This window comes from Physeter macrocephalus, chromosome 14, assembly GCF_002837175.3.
Source record: "Physeter macrocephalus isolate SW-GA chromosome 14, ASM283717v5, whole genome shotgun sequence".
In the NCBI taxonomy this organism is placed as follows: Eukaryota; Metazoa; Chordata; class Mammalia; order Artiodactyla; family Physeteridae; genus Physeter; species Physeter macrocephalus.
Window position 1 is genome coordinate 21,185,740 of NC_041227.1, and position 22,556 is coordinate 21,208,295.

Genomic DNA, 22,556 nt, shown 5'->3' on the forward strand with positions numbered 1-22,556 from the left:
AATGCTGGAGAGGGTGTGGAGAAAAGGGAACCCTCTTGCACTGCTGGTGGGACTGTAAATTGATACAGCCACTATGGAGAACAGTATGGAGGTTCCTAGAAAACTAAAAATAGAAGTACCATACAACCCAGCAATCCCATTACTCGGCATATACCCTGAGAAAACCGTAATTCAAAAAGAGTCATGTACCATAATGTTCTCTGCAGCTCTATTTACAATAGCCAGGACATGGAAGCAACCTAAGTGTCCATCTACAGAAGAATGGATAAAGAAGATGTGGCACACATATACAATGCTATATTACTCAGCCATAAAAAGAAACGAAATTGAGTTATTTTTAGTGAGGTGGATGGACCTAGAGTCTGTCATACAGAGTGAAGTAAGAAAGAGAAAAACAAATACCGTATGCTAACACATATATATGGAATCTTAAAAAAAAAAATGGTTCTGAAGAACCTAGGGGAAGGACAGGAATAAAGATTTAGACATAGAGAATGGACTTGAGGACACGGGGAGGGGGAAGGGTAAGCTGGGACAAAGTGAGAGAGTGGCATGGACTTATATATACTACCAAATGTAAAATAGATAGCTAGTGGGAAGCAGCCGCATAGCACAGGGAGATCAGCTCGGTGCTTTGTGACCACCTAGAGGGGTGGGATAGGGAGGGTGGGAGGGAGACGCAAGAGTGAGGAGATATGGGAATATATGTATATGTATAGCTGATTCACTTTGTTATAAAGCAGAAACTAACACCATTGTAAAGCGATTATACTCCACTAAAGATGATAAAAAAAAAAGAAAAGAAAGAAAGAAAAGTCTTAGGCAGGAGGGAAGATTCTACTACATCCAGAAGGCTGGATTGTGTTTGGATGAGTAGCAGAGAGAAATGGGAGCTACACAAAAATGAAACTGGAACAAGTTGGGTGTGTTTGGGGGCCTCAAAGTCTTATTGTTGAGGTGACGGGAAACGGAAGAGTGGCTGGATTGTGGAGAAGCGTGGGTAATCAGCTAAGAAAGATTTATTGTTATGTACAGTGGGCAGGGAATTGTCGAGAGTATTCAAGACTTACCATGCTGCTGTAATTATTATTTACTTCTGGGTTTTGTCTCCAGCTAGAGTGAGACCAGTGGAAATAAGGAAGTATGTCTGTCTTATGTACTGTAGCTCCTAAGGAGACTAAACCCCTGATGAAGAAGGAAAACTCTAGCAGCAGATGGATTGGAACGTGGAGAGACTGGAAGCAGAGAGACAAGAGGCTATTCAAGTTCAGCCATGTGGTGATAGTGACCTTAAATCCAGATACATTCAGTCAGGGAATGAGTGTTTTCACCAGGCCCTATGTTAGGGGCCAGGGATGGAACGGTACCTGAGACAGTTCCCACGGGTTTCTCTCTATTTGGGGATAACAGACACATGAGTAAATAACAGTCACAGTGGTGTGGTTAAGTGCTTTGGGGTCAGGGGCAGTGTGGACAGTCTTAGAGGAGCAAAAAGGAGACGGGTTTAAGTCTGGTTGGTTGGGGAAGGCTTATTTAAAGAGGGACTTGGAAGCTGAGACCTGAAGAATGGATGAGGAGTCAGCTGGGTAAAGAGGGGTGGCGGGGGCCGGAAGGTGAGAGAGAACAGGGTGCATTTAGGGACGGGGGCAGGGCACTGTGCGCAGTCCTGTAAGCCAAGAGCACCAGAGCAGTGGGAGCCATTGGGGTGTGTAAGCAGGAAAGTGACATAGTCAAGTCGGCATTCATAAAATTCACTCGAGTTGAAATTAGAATGGGTAGAAATAAGGATGTTTGGTAGAAATAGAGATGAGTTTGAAAACAGATAATGTTGACTTGAGGTACGGGTCTTACAAATATGAGTGTCATGGCAATAGTGTGGCTGCTTTTAATAATAGCTCTATCAAGTCAGATCCAGCATAGGTCAGCAGAAGAAATGTGATACGGGGCATGAGATCCGAAAGCTTTAGAAGAGCTAAATGGGCAAACAGGACAGTGAGACAACAGGAGGGAGCTGCTGCCACCTCTAGGGTAGGAGGTGGGAGTCCAGGTGCTGGGCCACCTGCAGAAGCTAGAACCACAGCAGAACACAGCCACTGTACCCAGCCAGAGGGGTTAGGGGAGAGACACCCTGGCTTCTCTGCCCCACTCTCTTCCAGCCTCCCACCAGTGCCTCCTATCGGCCAAACCTGACTGGAGGCCAGTAGACACGGGAGCTGGGAAACGTAGTTCACAAGAGCAGCTCCTGTTACACAGAGCACAGCAGAGGGAGGCGAAGAGTGGATCTGAGAGCAAGTAGGCAAGTGGAGGCCACGATAGTCTATCACAAGCATTCTCTTCCTAGTGCAATAAAGGCTCTCACAGATCCTGTACCCTCATATAACCTTGAGAATCCATCCACAAGTTCAAGAACGATTCAGGATAGAGTCAGGTTTTAGAGGGCCTAGCTTCTTACACTCTTTGTTTTCAAGTCATAGTGTCACTTCACTTTGACACCATCCCTTGTTTTGGGTGGAGTCAAGGCTGATGGGGCCAAAGTTACAGCCTTGATTTGGAGCAAAGCTCAAGTTCTGCAGGTGCACGCTGTCCTTCCCCCCCTTTGCCGTCTTACAGACCTGGGACATTTATTACAGGGGAGACTAGGAAAGAGAGGAGCAAGGGTCCAGTGCAGGCCCTCTTTCTCCTGGAAAACCAGGACAGAGTGTGTTCCGTGGAAGTGTGTGAAGAGAGAGGGCCGTAAAACCTAGCCACGTGAAAAAAATAGGTCTGGGGCTTTTGCTCTGAGGGCTCTTCCCTTCCTAGGACCGTGGTGTTTCTAATTCAGCCCACTCACTGAGCATATATACAATCTGGGGTTTCCCAAGAGTAAGTCTGTCCAGAAGCAATCTGTCTGCAGGACAAAGTTATGTGTACCTGAGGCATTCGCTCAAAACCACGAAAACTGGCTTTTCTCTATTTCTAGTTTCTCTCTCTTTGACAGGATGGTGATATTGTAGCCCCACTTATAACACCTCGAAAATTGGAGTGGAATAACACAGATTCAGCCCAGAGTCCAGCTCACACCCGAGAAGCATCCAAATTCAGAGCCCAGCTTTTTCCAGATGACCCAGTGTGAATGTCTGCAATCAGTTGTTTACAAAAAGCCTCTCCCTCCTCCCCCGAACACAATTAATTTAGGGAATTTGATTACAGAGTTCTACAAATGTATTGACAACTAGTGCTTTTTATTTTATGTTTTGAATGTACGCACATGCTAAGTCATTTTTATTTAGAGGAACAGGTATTAGGCAAACCTTATTACATGAGCTATGGAAAGCACTGCCTTGCCTATTTTTAATATTAATCAAAGCCTTTCTTCTTTAGCAGCCTGTTTTCTTAGAATAACCGCTCTTTTATGTACTTTGAACTCTTAGGACATATGATTGTTTTTAAAAAAATTTGGAAATTAGACAGAGGTGCACACTGGAATTTGCATTTGGGATTGTCACGAACAGCCGCAGTTAAAAGCGAAACGTAAAATTCTGCGCCCGTGAGGAGGTGCCCATCACCCCAAATGTAAAGAGAGCTCTCCTTGAGTGACTGGAACATTAGTGAAAGGCACCTACCCTCACCCTTTTAGCCCCCTGTAAGCTGCCATGTGGGAGCAATAGTAGATGAGGGCCAGGAGGGGCTCCAGCGTTTTGATGAGAAGCCTGATTGATTTGCTGAAAAGATCTGAGGGCTCTGGCCTCCCCTGAAGTGGGGCATAAAGCTACCTTATAGGAGACCCCTAGCCCCAGTGGCAGAGGGATCCCCCAAACCAAGCTGTTCTCTGGGTCAGCTGTGGCTCTAGCCCGTGTTGGTTTCTTTCCCTCCTGAGTGCTCACTGCCCAAGCCCTGAGGGTTCTACCATTGCCCAGCCTGGAGAAGGCAGCTTCCCTCCCACCTGCTCTCTGCATCTTGCTTGGGTGCTGATCAGAGGTCATGACGGGAACCATCCATCCTCAGGGCTCCTCAGAGCTGGGACTTCATTTATGCTGGTAGCTGCCCGTGCAGAGATGAAGTGATTGCCCGGTGAACTGCAGGTTCCCCTCTGTGTCTCTACACCCCTGTGGCTGAGCAGAGCTCCTGAACTGAGGGCTCCCCCCGCATACGCACATCCCCAGTGCTACAGAAATTCACCAAGAGCAAAGTCTGGAGTTAGAGCCAAAGCTGGTGGCTGCCAGAGGCAGGGCAGTGGGGCGTGTCGTCAGGAGCCCCTAACATCTTGTGCTTCGACACTCCCTTACAAAAGCCTGACACTCCCTGGCAGGCGGGGCCTGGGGAGCCAGCCCTGGCCCTGGGCAAGAGCAAGAGGGAGTGCGGAGGAACTCAGACCACAGGCCAGCGGATTTTCCACAGGGCCTTAGGAGTGCTGCACCTTCCACTGTGTAACCAGGCTCTCTGCTGTAGACACTAGGGTGACAGGTATTTGGAATGTCTGCCGTTGTGCACTATCACCCCTCCCCCATCCCTCAGTAGATAATCAAGAGTTGACCCTAATTCCTAGAGTAGTTAGAGCCCTTCTCCTCTCCCACCACGATGCTGTGTGGTGAGGATGTGGTCACACATGGGCTCATAGAAGCACAAGGAAAGTGGTCCGTGGTACTGGGTCGTGTCCATTTTAACCAAGGTGCCTCTGAAATGTTCAGCAGGGAGAAGCATCCGTCCCAGACTTCATGTGCCCGGACCCAAGGTCAAGAAATGTAATGTTTCTCTGCCAAGATTGTTTTATTTTTGCACCGCCTACCTTTAAATCATTATTTTACTCTGCAATTTTGTGGTCTCAGTGTTGTATCATTGTGATCTCTGAGAAACAACTTGAATCTATTTTGTTTGCATCTTTTTTTACATGCCAGGCAGCTGCACTTTATGCTCTTTGCAACTGTTTTAATTATGGGAACCATGTGCCACTGACAAGGTTAAATTTTTCTTAAGAAACATCTTCACTATTTGTATAAAAACAGAGACTTTAACAGCTTGGCCTCTAGAGTTCCTGAGCATTGTCACATTAAGAATGTAAATAGAACTGCAAGTTCAAGTGACTGGTTATTTCATCTGGGTGAGGGAAACAGCTGCAATAAAACCTCATGAATGTATCTCTGTCTTGAAACCAACGGTGTCTTCCTTGACGACTTTCTCTCACACTTGTGTGCCCAGTTTTGACCCTTTTGTGCAAAAGAACTGTGTTTGGTCTAGGAATGCGCCCAGATGTTTCTTTATACCTCAGCACTGTGTTGGGTCTTCGAGAGGGGATGGTATTAACAGGGCCTGTGTTACTTGGTTTTCCTCATTCAATAATGGCAAGTAATGGCCTGATAAAGAATCTTCTTCTGGCAGGAGACAGGCACTAGCATGGGGAGGGATATGGATTTCTTTTTTTTTTTTTTTTTAGTTTTTCTGAGCTCCTGTTTTGCCAGAAAACATACCCTTCCTCCTTTTTAACCTCCCTGAGGTTCCCATCTACAGAATTTCAAATTCTTTACCCAAATATGCATATTGTTCATTTGCTGCTTTCATGTTTTCCTCGTGGAATTAAATAAGAGATTTGCAAGCACCCGGTGGCACACTGGTGGCAGACAGAAAGCCCTCAATGTTCTGGGAAAAGGATGCTACTGGAGTCTTTAATTTCACTGGTTGAGTCCTGGTGTCTATGGTTTGACAATATTCTTTAAGTTAAAATAATGTCCAAAACATACAGAGTAGAATCCCATTTTGTAAGATATCTCCTTGGAAAATTGTCTGGAAGGATATACATGAAACGTTAGTGTTTTGGGGGGTGGTTGAATTTTAGGCAACTTTAATTCTTTTATATCTTCTGGGTTTTCTACAGTAAACATGTATTAACTCTATACTCTCTAAAAAGATCATTTTCCTGAGGGACTTTGTGCTGCTCGGGTGAGGTATAAGTGCTTTCACTCCTTCAAAGTCCCCTCTCCAGGAGAACATGGGCTGTGCCCATGCCTGTCTTGGTCCTTGGGCGACGGGAGGCTGGCTCACAGCCACAGTCCACACTGGGACACTTCGCCATCTGTGTTTCGGACAGAATGGACTGCCCAGGGTGAGGGAGCCCTCGTAGGCATCCGGGGGCAGATCCAAGCCCCTGTTGCCCCAGGAAGCTGCCCACCAGGGCATCAGCCCAGGACCCAGGCCTCTAGCTCCTTGATGCAGAACTGCTCCTGCCGGGCCAGCACCTCGTTGTTGAAGGTCGCACAGGGGTGGCTCCCCCCGTGATACAAGTCTCCATCCAACCACAGCCCAAAGTGGCCACTAAAGACAGAGGAGAGTCTTGGCATCGCTCCCACCTTTCGGAGCTGCACCAGCGGTGCTTGGCTACACCGCGACCGCAGCCCTACTTCGCCTTTGTCTCAGCTCCCCTTAAACCAATTTATCCTGGTTGTTAGGGGCTCGCATGTTGTTCCCCACAGGGTTTGGAGCTTTTTTTTTTTTTTTTTTTTTTGCAGTTCCATGATTTTGATAAATATATGCAGTGGTGCAACCATCACCACAATCCAGTTTTAGAACATTCAGAACGTTAAAGATGGCAATGCTTAACCAACGGAGGGACTCTCGCAAGCGTGGACTCTGAGCCCAAAACACGTCAGAGGGCATCCATTCTAATCCCCTCGTTTGACAGCAAACCTAGGCTGGAGCTGGGAGGTGGCTTACTGCAAATCAGCCATGGCTGGTGCGTTCTGTGTCAATCTGCCTCTCAGTGGAGGCTTTTCAGGCAGTTGGGAGAGCAAAGAACTTGCCTGGTACTAAGCAAGCAATGCTTTCATCTGTACCCTCAGGATAAGAGTTATTCTGCCTGAATTTGCAGGTCATACCAGAGGCGAGACTAACCTCGTCTTCCTAACGCACTCCATCTCCCACCCCCAAGAGGCGCGCGCGCGCGCGTACACGCACGCACGCACGCATGCCGGGTTCCAGGCAGATTCCTGCCTTCCTCCAGTGAGTTATGTTCCTGAGATCATGGAGCTGACAGGTAAATTTGAGGCTTGCCCATCCCTTGAATCTAGCCTCATCCAACAATATGGAATGCTGTTTCCAAAGTTACACATAAATTCAGCCTAAGCTGTCACCAACGAAACACTTTGGGGGAGAGTTCACGCCACCCTGTCCTCTCAGTATTGACTTAGAGGGTTTAGGGGGTTGGCTAGGGGACTGAGCAGGCCCCAGGAGCTGCTGAAGGGAGAGGCATGAAGGTTAACCAGCAGCCTCCCCATCTTGTCTGGGGCAGCCTAGCTAGCATTTCCGGACGGGAGAAGGGATCCGAGCACAGACCCCCCCGACACTCGAGACTCGGGGAGGACTGAGACACGCACCTGCCACAGCCCATCATCAGTGAATCCAAGTCTCCTTTCACAAAGAAAGAGTTGTTTCCTGTCCACTTGAAGACCTGTGATGATAGGAGAAACCTGCCGTTACTGGGCGAGTCCTGCCCTTGCACTTTGACTCTACACCACTGGGTGGCAGTGTTGTGGAGGAAACAGAACCTCCAGGCCCCAACGAAGGCGCAGGAACCACTCTGGGCTCCTAACTCTTGCAGTTTCTCTCCAGTCTCCCTGGAGTTCACCTCCTCTTGCCCTCCAGTCTGAATTCCCACAGCCCCAAAGCCCTTCTGTTCTAGGAATAGACCAGAACCCTCTGAGGCTTCCTGCTTCCTAAGCTGGAGAGAGGAGGCGGAAAGTCCAGGTCAGGAGCGGGGCCCTGATTCTACCCTTACTAACTGTTTCCTCCCCTCGCTGGAGGCAACACCAAGCCTGCACACTCCCCAGTGCTGCCTCACACCCAGTGTCTCAGCAAGTGTTGTGGGCCCCACCCCAAAGAGACACCCTGACTACCGCCATTTCTGTCCCATCCGTCCTCGCCAGTCACTCCTCCCTGGATCACAGCCTCCTAATGGGTTTCTGCTTCCACTGTCTCCTGCCTAGAGCCCATGTCCACACTGCGGTCAGTGACCTATTCAAAATCCAATCGGATATTAGCCCTCCTCTGCTAAAGCCCTCCAATGGCCCTGGAAATAAAATCCAACCGCTTACAACAGCCGAAAGCCCAGCCTGCTGTGCCCCCGATTTTCTCTCCGACCTCTTTTCCGCCTTAATGACTGCACTTCATCTACCCTGGCCCTTCTGTCCCGGGGACACACCTGAAGCTATTGCTGCTCGAGAATCTTCACGCTTGCTGGTCCCTCTGACCAGGATGCTTTTCCCCCAGATCCTCAAATGGCCCACGTCTCATCTTTCAGCCCAAATGTCATCCCAGAGAAATTGAAAGTAGCCCTTCCTCCCAGGCTCTGTTCATGTGGCAATATGCCACTGCCTGCCCAGCTAACAGGTAAGCTCTGTGAATGCTGCCTTGATTCCGGCAGTATTCCTGAGATACGGTATAGATGTTTGTTGAATAAACAAATTATTCAAGGGTCAATTTAGCTAATAAAAAGATTTTTAAAAGGCTGCAAAAGTATAGCATATTATGGCCTGTAATTAGTTACCAAAAATGCTCTGAGCAGCCAAAGGGTGTTAAGCAAGAAAATGGACTAATAAAAGATAAGCCCTGGGCTCAGAAGAGGTGAGATAATATTAACAAGTGGCCACGAGAAGACAGAACCATTCAGCTCCTCCTCTACTTTCCTCAAGGAACATGACCTTCAGACTTGAAGGAGGAAGATAAACATTGCTGCAGAAAAAATTAAGGTCATGTTCGTGGTGCTTCTTGGAAGAGCGGTCAAGGAACGGCTGGGAATTCATGAAGAACACAAGAGGTGCCAGAAGACTAAAGACAGGCAAAAATTAACCAATTTTTGAAAGGATGAGATTCCATAACAGTATCCTGGGAAGACTATAGTGATCCCCTGAAAAAAATCATAAGTTCCTTTGAAGAATTTTTTTGGCACTTAGCACCAGGCACTGTTTAGTCACTGGAGAGAACAGCAAACATAACAGACAAAAATTCCTGCCTCCTGGAATTCCCCCTCTAGCGGCAGGAGGCAGGTAAAGAAGTAAAATAAATGGTGTATTAGGTGGCGACAAAAGCTAAGGAGAAAGAAGTAGAGGGCAGTAAGAATTTCTAGGGGCTGGAGTGTTACAAATTTAAAGCAGGTGGCCAGGGAGGGCCTTGCCGAGAGGGTGACATCTGAGCAGGGTCCTGAAGGAAGTGAGAACCGACCCACCTGGAGATCCTGTGGAGGGCACACTAGGTAGAGCAGTGTGTGCAAAGGCCCTGAGGTAGGAACAGGCCTGCCTGTTTAAGAACAAACCGACAAGTCTCCTGCAGAGTGCAGGAGAGGGAAAGTAGCAAGAAATGACATCACAGAGAGGCCAAGAGACGTAGGGAATTGTAGGTTACTGTAAAGACTTTGGCTTTTCTCTGATGGAGAAAGGAAGCCATCGGCAGCTTGGAGCCCAAGAGTGACGTGCCCTGACTTACCTTTTAAAAGGCTCACTCCAGGTACTGTGATGACTGAAGGTGGAAGCATTAGGAGGCTATAGCAGGAACACAGGCAAGTAATGATGATGGCTTGAACCAGGGTGACAGCAAAGGACATGGTGAGAAGTGGTGGATTCTGGATAGTGATCGAAAGAGAAGGAGGAGCCATCAGGATTCATTGACAGCTCAGATGTAGGGTGTGAAAGAGGCGTTAAGAAGGGCTCCACAATTTTTGGTCTCCACGGCAGAAAAGATAGAGGTGCCCTTAACTTTGTCAGGGAAGATGGCAGGGGGAACCGATTTTCTGGGAGAAAGTCAGGAGCTCAGCTTTGAACCTGTGAGGCTTGAAATGCCATTTAGATCCAACTGGAGACACTGGGTAGTGGTTGGATGTATGAGTGTGGAGCCCGGGGGAGAGGCCATCAGCACCCGGATGGCATGGGAAGCTGTGAGAATGGACGAGACCTCGAAGGAAAAGAGGGTAGTCAGAGAAGAGATGACAACCAAAACCTGAGCTTTCGGACCCCATGACATTAAAAGGCTGGGGAGATGAGGAGGAACCAGCGAAGGATTCTGCCAAGGAACTGTAGGAGGAACCTTGTACAACTTGAGGATTCTAGTACGTGAACCCTGGAAGGCCAGCGGTGAGGACTACTATCCAGCATGGGTTTATTGTAAACAACTGTCCCCTCTCCTCTTCCCTGATAAGATTTCCAGGCTGGCGATGGAGGCAACGCAACAGATATGGTGTGTTTTGCCTTCGGCAAGGCAGTCAGTCCAAGCTTGTGACCTCCTTGTCATGCAACCAGATGCCTATGTTGTTGCATGTATCTGTAGGTGTCTTGCTCTGTGCATGGGACAGGGGTTTCTAACGGCAAACCAATGCACCTGCAACTAGTGCTTCATCTATTTTGTGTTTCCACTCCATTCAACTTCCTTTTCCCTGTCTCCCTCTAGTAAAGCAGCTTGGCAAAACCCCATCGTGGTTGAACCCTCCCATCGCGCTCTCCGTGCTTGAACCTGAGGAGCTGAATTTTGCTAGAGGAGAGCACACACCGAAGTAAGTGGCCTTTACATTCACAGTCTCGGACCTCCAGTCAGCCCTGCCTAGCTGCCCTTCTGTTTCTCCAGTTTTCTCCAGCAGCTTCCTTTTCTGCTCCTGCCATACCTCCTCTCCCCTCAACCTTCACACCCTCCTCTCCATCCTCACCCTTAGCTGATGGCCTTACCCGACACTGCCTAAGAAAATATAAGCCACTGGGCATGTCTGTCTTCATCTTCCTACCGCCACACCCACAGGGCTACCTGCACTTGGACCAGTTTTGTCTTTCCAGCCTGTATCTGCTGAGCGACAAACCTCCTCTCAAGCCAGTCAGTGGTTGCCAGGAACTGAGCGCTTTTTAAATGAAGGGGGACGCTCTGCCTGCCACTGCCCTGCTGTACTCCCTCTGTGGAAAGGTGGAAGGACACCAGGCACCCAGCATGGGGGATGGAGCTGGGGGCCACTGGGACCCCAGGTTCTTTGTCCTGCCATAGATCCCACTCCCCGCCTGGAAGGTTAAGAACATCACCTTCAGCTGTGGAGAGAAGGAGAAGAGGAACGTCTCGCCAGTACCGTAGAAGCCTTTGCTGAGTCGAATAGCCGAGGAGGAGAAGGCCCCAAACATCTGGAAAGAAGAGTTTGCAGTTTGCAGCTGGAAGGGAGCTGGAGGTCCACTGGCAGCACCCCCCCCTTCAGGCTTGGTAACATAGGCCCGTCCTAGAGAGGCTCCTGAGGAGCCTGGGGCAGAGCTGGGGGATGGAGAGGCCCTCGGGGGCCCATCGACATGCATCCCTTCCACTAACACTCCCAGCACGGCTCACCTGGCCATCCTGGTCCCTCAGCACCAGCAGCACCGGCCCGCTGTGGCCCTCCATCTGCCTGTACAGGCTCCGCAGACTGAAGCCGTCCCTCGACGTGCAAAAGGCCAGATTCCAGGAGTGTCCGGCGACTCTCAGGGGGAGGTGGAGGCTGAGCTAGGGACGGGACTGGAGGTGAGTGAGGGTTCCCAGTCCTCCCACCCTCCTCGCCCCATATCCTTCGGGTCCCAGGAGGACTGAGGTTAAACAGCCACCACTCACCCAAGCATGGTGCTTTGCAGGTTACAGAGTACTTTACTGTTTCCAGGGGACTTTCACGCCCATTAGCAGGAACCCTCAGAGAGAGGGATTAGTATTCCCATTTTATAGATGAGGAAGCTGAGGGTCAGGGAGGTGAAGCAACCTGCCTGAAGCCCACATGGGGAGTAAGTAGCAGAGCCAGGATTTGAACCCAGGTCAGAGGGGTCACCTTGGCCCCTAGCAGCCAGAGAAGAGATGAGATGCTGCACCCCTCCTCCTAATCCCCCCACCTCATCCTCCCACCCCCACCTCAGCTTTGGCGTCAATTCCCAAGGACTAGATTAGTTCACTAAATCCTTAACCTCCTGGCCCAGGGAAGAAGGCGGTGCTAGGATTACTGGATCATTTTACAAGAAAGGAAGAAAAGCCCAGAGAGGAGAAGTGATTTGCCCAAGGTGACACAGTGAACAGAGGACAGAGCAGGAGTGACCCTGGGTGTCCTTGGGCCTGGCTGGGGCAGGGCAGGGGCGTGGCGCCCTTAGGCTCAGGGCTGAAATCTTTGTACCACGGACTGGACTGTGCCCGAACCTGCCTCATCTCCGAGGCTCCCAGAACCTGGCTGGCTTCTGCCAGCTGGGGCTCCACTGGATCTTCAGGAGCAGGAGCTGGGGCTGGGGCTGTCTCCTCCTCCTTTTCCTCTTCCTCTTCCTCACCCTCCTCCCCAGACAGAGCATCCTCCACCTGGCTGGGCTGTGAAGACACAAAAAGGCCTGGTGAGTGGAGGGACAAGGAGACACCAGCTTCCACATGTCCGGAGCCTGAGAGCCTCGGCCACCTCATCACCCCTGCCCAGGCCCCTGCAGCCACCAGCCCAGCCAGAGGAAGCAAGCGTCAGCGACAGACCAGGCCCCGCCCCCGCCTCCAGCCAGCTCCCTCCTTGGCCCCTGCCAGCCATGCCCATCACATGTGGCCGTGGGCCCTGCGGTTTGTCTGCCTGGTTTCTCTGGATCCAGAGTGGATGCCAGGGATTGCGTTCTAAGCTTGTGGGCAGGAGAGAAGGGCAGATGACAGCCCAGCTCTGGGAGCCGCAGCTGTGCCTTTGTACATGAAATAACGATAATAATAACAACAACAGTAGTGGCTGACATATACAATATACAGCACACACTTGACTAGGCCTGTGTGAAATGCTTGCTGTGCGTGATCTCTCTGAATTTTCCCAAGAATTCTAAGAAGAATGTGGTGCTTTTTTTTTCCTTTTGGCCACGTACTCTGTGGCTTGTGGGATCTCAGTTCCCCGACCAGGGATTGCACCCGGGCCACGGCAGTGATAGCACCGAGTCCTAGCCACTGGACTGCCAGGGAACTCCCAAGAATGTGCTTCTTACTACCCCCATTTTACAGAGGAAGAAAGAGGCCCTTTCAGCCAGTGAAACAACGCATGTAGTCATAGGTGAGACAGCGTGCAGGTTCGCAGATTCGTATAAAATGCACATTTGTCTGTGTGAATGTGTGTGGTGTGTTGGCTTAAAATAGAGTCGTGTATGCAAATCAGTATGAGAAGGTGTTGAGTGAAACTTCGTGTGTTACCTGTCAACGTGTTTGTGAGTGTGAGTTGGGATTGTGTAAATATATGTGTGTGTCAGTGGGCATGTATGGCGGTGTCTTCATTCATTCATTCACTCCATTGAGCTCCCACTCTGTACCAGAGTGTGTGTGTGTGTGTGTGTGTGTGTGTGTGTGTATGCACGCCTGCACACAATGACTTCGGGGCTTTTCAACAGGAGAGACTTCCTCAAGGACTTCCCTGATGGCGCAGTGGTTAAGAATCCACCTGCCAATGCAGGGGACATGGGTTCGAGCCCTGGTCCAGGAAGATCCCACATGCCGCGGAGCAACTAAGCCCGTGCGCCACGACTACTGAGCCTGCGCTCTAAAGCCCGCGAGCCGCAACTACTGAAGCCCACGCGCCACAACTACTGAGCCCGTGTGCCTAGAGCCCATGCTCCACAACAGGAGAAGCCACCGCGGTGAAAAGCCCACGCACCACAGCAAAGAGTAGCCCCTGCTCGCTGCAACTAGAGAAAGCCCGCACGCAGCAACGAAGACCCAACACAGCCAAAAATTAATTAATTAATGAATGAATTTTTTAAAAACAGCAGGGGGTACTCCATTAAAGGAAAAAAAAAAAAAAAGACAGACTTCCTCAGGAAGGAGAGAAGGACAGGACACTGCTTTCCTATTCCCCAGGTTCAGGCCTAGGGAGGGGGTCCTAGCTGTGCAGCTTCTGGATAGAGCTCCATCTGGCACCCACTCTGGGGAGGAAGGGATGGAGACAGTGGTCTGTACTCCCTGAGGGTCTTGGGACCATGGGGCTGGGCGCTAAGACCCCAGGTTCCTGAGTCCTTGCTCTGAACCCTGGGCCAGCTGGGGCAGGACTTGGAAGGGGGACACCGGCCTGTATCCAATCCTGACCCAGACCCCCTCTCCCCCGCCTTTCCTGACCAAGCCCCAGCCCAAGCTGGCCCCTTACCAGCCGAGTGTAATGCCAGCGGAGACCTTTCATTCTTCTGTCCGAGCCCAGCTGAGTGCAGTAAGTGAGCTCTCAGCCTTGCTGGGGGAGGCAGCACCACTTGGTGAGGCCTAAAGATGAGAGGGAGAAACCTGGGGCACACCCGGCTGGCTCCACGCCCACTTGCCTACCCTTTGCTCTCTCTCACCTGTCATTCCCAGGCCAGTATGTCACTGGGTGGGTCTGTGAGGTCAGCTTTGCTGGTCATTCAAGGCTGCACTTGTAGTTAGCAATTAACACGTTAGCCGTTAGCCGTAAATTCTAGCTGTGACTCCCCTCTACCTCCTTGCCCTTCTGGCAGCCTGGCCCATGGACTGTAGCCTTTGGGCAGATGCCTGAGCCCCCAGACTGGGGGTCTGGGGCCTCTGGTTCCCTGTATGACCTTGCATAAGTCCCTTGCACCCCTGGGTTTCCCCACATGTAACTGGGTTTCCCCACATGTAACATGTAGCACTGTTACATGTTTCCCCACATGTAACATATTACACCGTTTCCCCTCTGGTTTCTCTGAGACCAGATTATTTCAGAGGCCCTCACAAGACTGACAGCCTACAATTCAGTTTCCTCTCAAAGCTTGAAAGGGGCCAAGCTAGACCAAAAGAACAGATCTTGAAAACAAAAAAAGCCATTTTTCTAATTAAAAAAGCAATACATGTTTACTCTAGAAAATTTGAGGAATTTAGAAAAGAATAAAGAAAAATACAAAAATATTCATAATTCCACCTCTCAGAGATAAACTCTCAACCCCAAGGGTATTTTTTCCCATCTTTTATATTTATTTCATATATAAGTATATACACACATTTATAAATAGATCATACTGTGTATCGTTTTATAAGGTGCTTTTTCAAACTTAACAAATGAAAAATTTCCGGTTACATTCAGTACCCTTTGAACACATGATTTTTTTTTTTTTTAATTTATTTATTTTTTGTGTGTGTGGTATGCGGGCCTCTCACTGTTGTGGCCTCTCCCGATGCGGAAAGCAATACATGTTTACTCTAGAAAATTTGAGGAATTTAGAAAAGAATAAAGAAAAATACAAAAATATTCATAATTCCACCTCTCAGAGATAAACTCTCAACCCCAAGGGTATTTTTTCCCATCTTTTATATTTATTTCATATATAAGTATATACACACATTTATAAATAGATCATACTGTGTATCGTTTTATAAGGTGCTTTTTCAAACTTAACAAATGAAAAATTTCCGGTTACATTCAGTACCCTTTGAACACATGATTTTTTTTTTTTTTAATTTATTTATTTTTTGTGTGTGTGGTATGCGGGCCTCTCACTGTTGTGGCCTCTCCCGTTGCGGAGCACAGGCTCCGGACGCACAGCCTCAGCGGCCATGGCTCACGGGCCCAGCCGCTCCGCGGCATGTGGGATCTTCCCGGACCGGGGCACGAACCCGCGTCCCCTGCATCGGCAGGCGGACTCTCAACCACTGCGCCACCAGGGAAGCCCTGAACACATGATTTTTAATGGCTGCTTATTATTTCATCACAGGATGTACATCATTTCTCAAATGTTTGACATTTTGTTTGCTTCTAATTTTCTGTGATTATAAGCAAAACTGTAATGAACCTCCTTGTTCATAAATCTGATGATATCCTTTATGATAAATTTCAAAAGTTGAATAATGGATCAAAGGGCATCCACATATTCTTTTTTTTTTTTCCCCACACACCACACAGCATGTGGGATCTTAGTTCCCCTACGAGGGATCGAAATTGCGCCCCCTGTACTGGAAGCACAGAGTCCCAACCACTGGACCACCAGGGCAGTCCCCATTCACACATTCTTTTTTTTTTTTTTTTTTTTAACAAATTTATTTATTTTTGGCTGCGTTGGGTCTTCATTGCCATGTGCAGGCTTTCTACAGTTGCGGCGAGTGGGGGCTACTCTTCGTTGTGGTGCACGGGCTTCTCATTGCAGTGGCTTCTCTTGTTGCGGAGCACAGGCTCAAGGTGCATGGGCTTCAGTAGTTGTGGCACATGGGCTCAGTAGCTGTGGCTCGCGGGCTCTAGAGCACAGGCTCAGTAGTTGTGGTGCACGGGCTTAGTTGCTCCGCGGCATGTGGGATCTTCCCGGACCAGGGATCGAACCCATGTCCCCTGCATTGGCAGGCGGAATCTTAACCACTGCGCCACCAGGGAAGCCCCCTCACACATTCTTGATAAATGTTCCAACAGGGCTTCCCAGTGCTTAAGGCTGTCCCATGTCCAGATATCTTTCAGGAATCTCAGGACAATATCTTTCTGATCATCATGTTTTACACCCCCTTAAACTGCAGATAAGGAAACTGCCACTCAGAAAGTAGGAGGGACTAACCACAGCCACATGATAGAATAACACAGTCATTAAGAGCACAGACTCTGGAGTCCGGGAGTTTAAATCCTGGTTTTTGCCACTTCCTTGCTGTGTGACCTTGGGCAAGTAACTTAACATCTTTGTGCTTCAGTCTCCCTATCTGTAAAATACTAATACCTATCTATCTAATAGGGCTGTTGTAAGAGTAAATGAAGATAATGCCTGAAGAGCTAGGATGCTGAGCCAGGCCTCCATCTTCCTGTTCACAGCTCCTGGTGTTTGGTGAGCACTGGACAAATGACAGTGCTATGGCTATCCCCCCACATTGCCCCTCTGAGAGATTCAGGGCTCAAGTCCCTGACAAAAGGCCACTCAGTCTCCACCTGAGCACCTCTGGGGCAGAGAGTCACTCAGTCACTTGCAGGGGTGAGTAGCTCAGTGAAGAAGGGAAAGGCAGGAACCGTGGAAGAATGTACTCACCCTGCCGAGTCTCAGCCTCAGGTGAGCTCCTCCAGCCTGTCCAGCCCGATGGCTTCCCTAGTGCATCTCCTGGATCCCACAGAGAAGGGGCCACTTCCAGAACTGACCCTGTCCACCTGGCGGTCTGTACAAAGCAGTTTTAGCTCTGCACCCTGGTCCCCCAGCGGGCAGCTGGCACCTCTGCCCCAGCCGGGCTCCAGCCCTCCTCCCAGCTCTTATACCTGCCCAGAGGGTGGCAGGCCTTGGCCCCGAGCCTGCTCCGGTTCCAGCTGGAAAGGCCTGGCAGTCATTGTCGTCCATCAGAAACTCAAATCCCACAAACAAGACCTTGTCACCTCGGGCCCCCAGCTCTGCCACCACCAGCCCAAAGAGGTGGGGTTTACTCAGCTCCTTGGCTCTAACCTGGAGCCTCTCACCCACAACTACTAGGTGCCACGTGGTGCCTGAAGCCCATCACATAAGGTGCTTCCTTAAGGGGTGCAAGTGTCCAGGAAAGGGTCCTTCCGTGGGGTCCCCACCAATCACCTTGTGCTGCAGGGGAGGCCTGGGGCTGGGAGGTGAGAAGAGGCAGCCTTGCTGGTTTCCCACTCTCACATGGGGTGCTGATTCTTTCCTCATTGGCCTGTTGTGCCATGGGGTGAGATCATGTCCAGGAAGCCCAGCGTCTGGCATACAGTAGGCACACTGTCAGTGGGGTACTTCTCTATCCCTGCCTCATAGGGGGACTTCAGTGAATGCTGTTGTTGCAACACAGAACCTCAAATTTGGAAGGGGCTTCAGCCAGTCCCAGAGCAAGCTGCCTCCACCCAGGGCAGGAACTCCTGAAAAAATATGCTCACCAAGGGCGCCCCAGCATGTTGGGTGGGTAAGCCCACTCTCTCGGGTGGCTCACTCCAGCTCACAGACCTGAAAGAGACCCCCTCCTGCTGGCCTTGGTGGAAAAGACTCGAGTCCCCAGATCCTCTCCCCATGACCAGGTCTCCTGGGGCAATGCCCGCTCCGGGAAGGTGGGATACCAAAAGGACTTGTATTATGGGGAAAACATTCAAGTGAGGAGCCCTGTTGCTACTTCAAACATGGCTGTTGCTATATGTGTTTGAGCTGTCAACAGCTCGGGGGTCACACGTCTGGCCTTCCCTGCTCTCAGGGCCCCTCTCCCAAATCTACTTCCTCCACGCTCAATTCCTGAACCTTTGGGCACTTTGGGAGGCCGGTGAGATGTGCCTTGCTGTCCCATTCTTCATCCTCAAGTCTAGGAAGGTGACCTGGCAGGAAAGCCAGTTGCCATGTAATTGGCCCCTAAAAAGCTTCCACGATGAGATTCTAGGCACCAGAGTGTTGAATGTCCCGGCTCTGCCTTGCAGCCTGTCTTGTCCTTTCTCCACCAGACCACAGGCCACCTCTTTGAGAACTGCAACAGTCACAGCCAGGAAACAATTTCAATGTCCAGTAAAAGGGGAAAAGTTTAAGCGACCCATGAAATATCCCCTCTGTGGATTATATCTAAGTATTAAATTAAAAGTGATGTTTGCCAAGAGTTCATAAATGCACGGGGAAATGCTTCTGTTACCCTGTAAAGTGAAAAAAGCCGGATATAAAACTGGGTATGCGGTACAGTTTCAGCTCTGTGGTTTGCTGAGTCGACTGGCCTCACTCTGACCCTCGGATGGGTGCATGACATACCCCTTCACACATCCTGGGAGGTCTGATGTCTTCTCTGATCGCTGTGACAGACGGTCTTTGCCCTCCTCACATGAGCTCCACTCCTTTGGCTGTTCACTCAGCGTGCAACTTTATTCTTCACTGAGAAAACAGAAGCCATCAGTCACTCCCTCACCTTCCCGACAGACCCACCTGCTTCTCACCCATCTCTTCCGCCTTCCCTCCAGGACAACGGAGGAAGGGCCCCTGCTGCTTTCGAAAGCCAGTCCCCTGGGCCTCCCTGGCTCTGTCGCTCTCCGCTTCTCCTGCCCGGCTTCGCTCGGCCTCACCCATCTTTCGCTTGCCCCTCTCGACACAACCGTCCCCTCCACGACTGCTCCATCCTCTTCTCCCTACATTCCACCTCTACCTCGTCTTCACTCTTCAAGCCCCTGCCTTTGGCATCTGTCCCTACCGCGCCTGCTCTTGCAAGGTCCCCGGCAGCTTCCATGTCGCCCTAGAAAGGGGACACTGCTCTCATATGCCTTCAGCTCCTATGCCACTTGACAGAGCGATTCTCCCTGACAACACGCTGTCTTCCTTTCCCTCCTCCCTCATCGGCCACTCCCTCTCTGTCTTTTGTGGCTGGCTTCTCCTCTCTTAACCACTTTCTAGAACCAGGAATTCTCCTTTTTTTTTTTTTTTTTTCAATTTTCTACTTTATGAAAGAAATAATATATGGATACAGTTTTATTTAATAAGATTCAAACAATTCATGATAGATGTTTGGGGAGCAATTATTGAAGCCCCTCTTCATCTGTCCTCTCCCAATCTCATCCACTCCTGCAGGTAACAACTATCTTTTTTTTTTTTTTAATTTTAAAATTTTTTTTAATTTTTTATTTTTTAAATTGAAGTATACTTGATTACAACATTATATAAGTTACAGGTGTACAGAATAGTGATTCACAATTTTTAAAGGTTATACTCCATTTATAGTTTTTATAAAATATTGGCTATAGTCCCCGTATTGTACAATATATCCTTGCAGCTTATTTTATACAGAATAGTTTGTACCTCATACTCCCCTACCCCTATGTTACCCCTCCCTCCTTCCCTCTCCCCACTGGTAATCACTAGTTTGTTCTCTGTATCTGTGATAGAACCAGGAATTCTTTATTTTATTTATTTTCAATACTAATCTCCCAATTCATCCCACTACCACCCCCCCCGCCTGCTTTCCCCACTTGGTGTCCGTACATTTGTTCTCTACATCTGTGTCTCTATTTCTGCCTTGCAAACTGGTTCATCTGTACCATTTTTCTAGATCAACATATGTGTTAACATACGATATTTGTTTTTCTCTTTCTGACTTACTTCACTCTGTATGACAGGCTCTAGGTCCATCCATGTCTCTACAAATGACCCAATTTTGTAGAACCAGGAATTCTTAACTTCCTGGTTTTTCTTCTCTCTGTAGACCCTCTCTCTATGTGACCCTATCTGGTCTCATGGATTTAAATATTGTCTAAATGTGGATGACTCTTCATGACTCTGGACCAACTGCTACCCTGGGCTCCACACTCATAGGTCTCTTGCCTATATGACTTGGATGTCTCCACAGACATCTCAAACTGATCGGGTCCAGAAAGAACTCTCCATTTCTCCCTCTAAACCTGGTCTCTCTACCCCCGACCACATTTAAGCCGTTTTCCCTGTCTTGTTAAATGGCACCATCACTCATCCTGTAACGAAAGCCAGTAACCTGGGAGTTGAACTTGACTTCATTTCTCTGATCCCTCACCTCCAACCAAGGGTGTCTAACTCTTCAAAGCTCCAGAACAGATCTCAAAGCTACCCCTCTTCTTCCCTCTCCATTGCCTCCACACTCATCCAAGCCACCGTTACCTCTCAGAGGCTGGTTCAATAGGCCCTTTACCCATCTTCTAGCATCTTCTTGCCATCAGCTAGAGTGATCTATTTAAAACACAAATTAGATTACATCTCACCTCTGCTTACTCCAGAGTCCCCTGTGGCTTGTCACTGCATCAACAATAAAGCCCCGGGCTTCCCTGGTGGCGCAGTGGTTAAGAATCTGCCTGCCAATGCAGGGGACATGGGTTCGAGCCCTGGTCCAGGAAGATCCCACATGCCGCAGAGCAACTAAGCCCGTGCGCCACAACTGCTGAGCCTGCGCTCTAGAGCCCACGAGCCACAACTGCTGAGCCCGCGTGCCACAACTACTGAAGCCCGCGCACCTAGAGCCCGTGCTCCACAAGAGGAGAAGCCACTGCAATGAGAAGCCCGCACGCTGCAACGAAGAGTAGCCCCCGCTCACTGCAACTAGAGAAAGCCGCACAGCAACGAAGCCTCAATGCAGCCAAAAATAAACAAATAAATTAAATATATATATATATAAAAGATATTTTAAAAACAAACAAACAAACAATAAAGCCCTGCCCAGGGCTGCTGTGGCTCCCACTGTCCAGCCCTGCTCTGTCTTGTCCTTCTTCTATCACCCATCAAGTGCCGGTCATTCTGACCTTCTTACTTCCTTGAACATCTATCAAGCTTGTTCCTCCTTCAGCCTTCGCCCTTGCTGTTCTCTCTGCCTGGAATTCTCTTATTAAGGCTCTTTGAATAACTCAGTTTAAATGTCACCTCCTAAAAGAGGCCTCCCTGACTACCCTATTTAAAGCAGGTTCTGGGACTTCCCTGGTGGCCCAGTGGTTAAGAATCCATGCTTCCACTGCAGAGGGCATGGGTTCGAACCCTGGTCAGGGAACTAAGATCCTTCCTGCATGCCACGTGGTGCGGCCAAAAGCAACAACAACAAAAGCAGGTTTCCCTACTAATTCTTCTAGTTCTCCTTCAGCCAGTGGTTTGTATAAGGAACATAACCTTTACTTTATTTTTTTTAAAATCACCTCCTCTTTGGAGCCCTCCAGGATTTACTCTCCATTCCGTTTCCATCATGTTGGTCAATTTAGCCACTTGAATGGGAGAACATAAACTGTTTTTTCCATTGGGTGATCAGCATCTTCATTTTGTACAATCTGATATATAATTCTTAAAATCATTTAACGCTTCATGCCTTCTGGAGTAGAGCTTTATATGGCACACACTGTGTGCCTGAGCTGGACACCACCCAACAGTGCAGCACAACAGGCTCTGATGGATGTTCCTGGGTTCCAATCAACCCCAGCCCTGCCACTTCCAAGCTGTATGACCTTGAACAAGCATTCCAGTTATCCATTGCTGCGTAACAAACTACCCCCTAAATTAGTGGCTTAGAACAACAATATTTTGCAGTGTGGGACAGCTCATTTCTGCTCCACTTGGCATCAGCTGGGGCAGCTCCAAGGCTGGGGGCTGAATCATATGAAAGTTCCTTCTCTCACATGTCCGGGGCTTAGCGGGGACTGGAGCTGGAGTTGTTGGCTGGAGCACCTTCACGTGGCCTCTGCATGGGGCCTGGGTTTCCTCCCAACATGGTGGCTGCGTCCCAAGGGAGAGTGGATTGAGAGAGAGACAGAGAGACAGAGACTGAGAGACACAGAGAAACAGGCAGAGAGAAATTGAGCTGTAAGAGCTATATTGCCCTTTATGACCTAGCTTCACACTGTCGCTCCTGCCATTCTCTATTGGTTGAGGCAGTCACAAAAGTCTGCTCAGGTTCAAGGAGAGGGAACATAGACCACGTCACTCCACTGGAAGAGTGTCAATGCCACACTGTAAAAAAGAATAATTGGGATGAGCTATATATTGCTGAGCCTATCTTTGGAAAATATAATCAGCCACAAGAAGTTCCTACCCTTTCTGAGATCCTCTGCTGAAGTGTTGAGCACAGAGCCTGGCATGAGTGCCCAGGGCTCAGGAAACCCCAGGTGGCCTCCCCGCCTGCATGGAGTCAATTCTGGGCCCCTGGCTAGTCTTACTCCTTTTGCTGTTGCCCTGGTCTGACCTGAGTCCAGAGCCCCACCTTGACCCAACCCCTGG

General features: G+C 49.4%; 2 protein-coding genes across 4 annotated transcripts in view; one reads left to right on the forward strand and one right to left on the reverse strand.

Annotated features, from left to right (window-relative positions):
* SAMHD1 (SAM and HD domain containing deoxynucleoside triphosphate triphosphohydrolase 1) overlaps nucleotides 1–5,104 on the forward strand; it is a 67,506-nt gene extending 62,402 nt beyond the window's left edge. For 2 of the 3 annotated variants that reach the window (XM_007116777.4, XM_007116779.3), the window contains one exon: nucleotides 2,978–5,104. In XM_007116777.4, the coding sequence (XP_007116839.1) occupies nucleotides 2,978–3,112 (135 nt within the window). In that variant the 3' untranslated portion in view covers nucleotides 3,113–5,104. Of the gene's footprint in view, nucleotides 1–1,165 lie in introns of all 3 variants that reach the window. The other variant, XM_007116778.4, reaches the window with a different exon arrangement.
* Nucleotides 5,105–5,631: 527 nt separating this feature from the next.
* On the reverse strand, nucleotides 5,632–14,161 carry TLDC2 (TBC/LysM-associated domain containing 2). Its single transcript, XM_007116780.2, has 6 exons — nucleotides 14,081–14,161; nucleotides 12,136–12,297; nucleotides 11,311–11,463; nucleotides 11,019–11,114; nucleotides 7,344–7,417; nucleotides 5,632–6,285 (listed from the first exon to the last, which is right to left on the reverse strand). Exons 1-6 carry the CDS (start codon nucleotides 14,111–14,113, stop codon nucleotides 6,150–6,152), a joined length of 654 nt encoding a protein of 217 aa, XP_007116842.1. The 5' UTR covers nucleotides 14,114–14,161; the 3' UTR covers nucleotides 5,632–6,149.
* Between the last annotated feature and the right edge of the window lie 8,395 nt (nucleotides 14,162–22,556).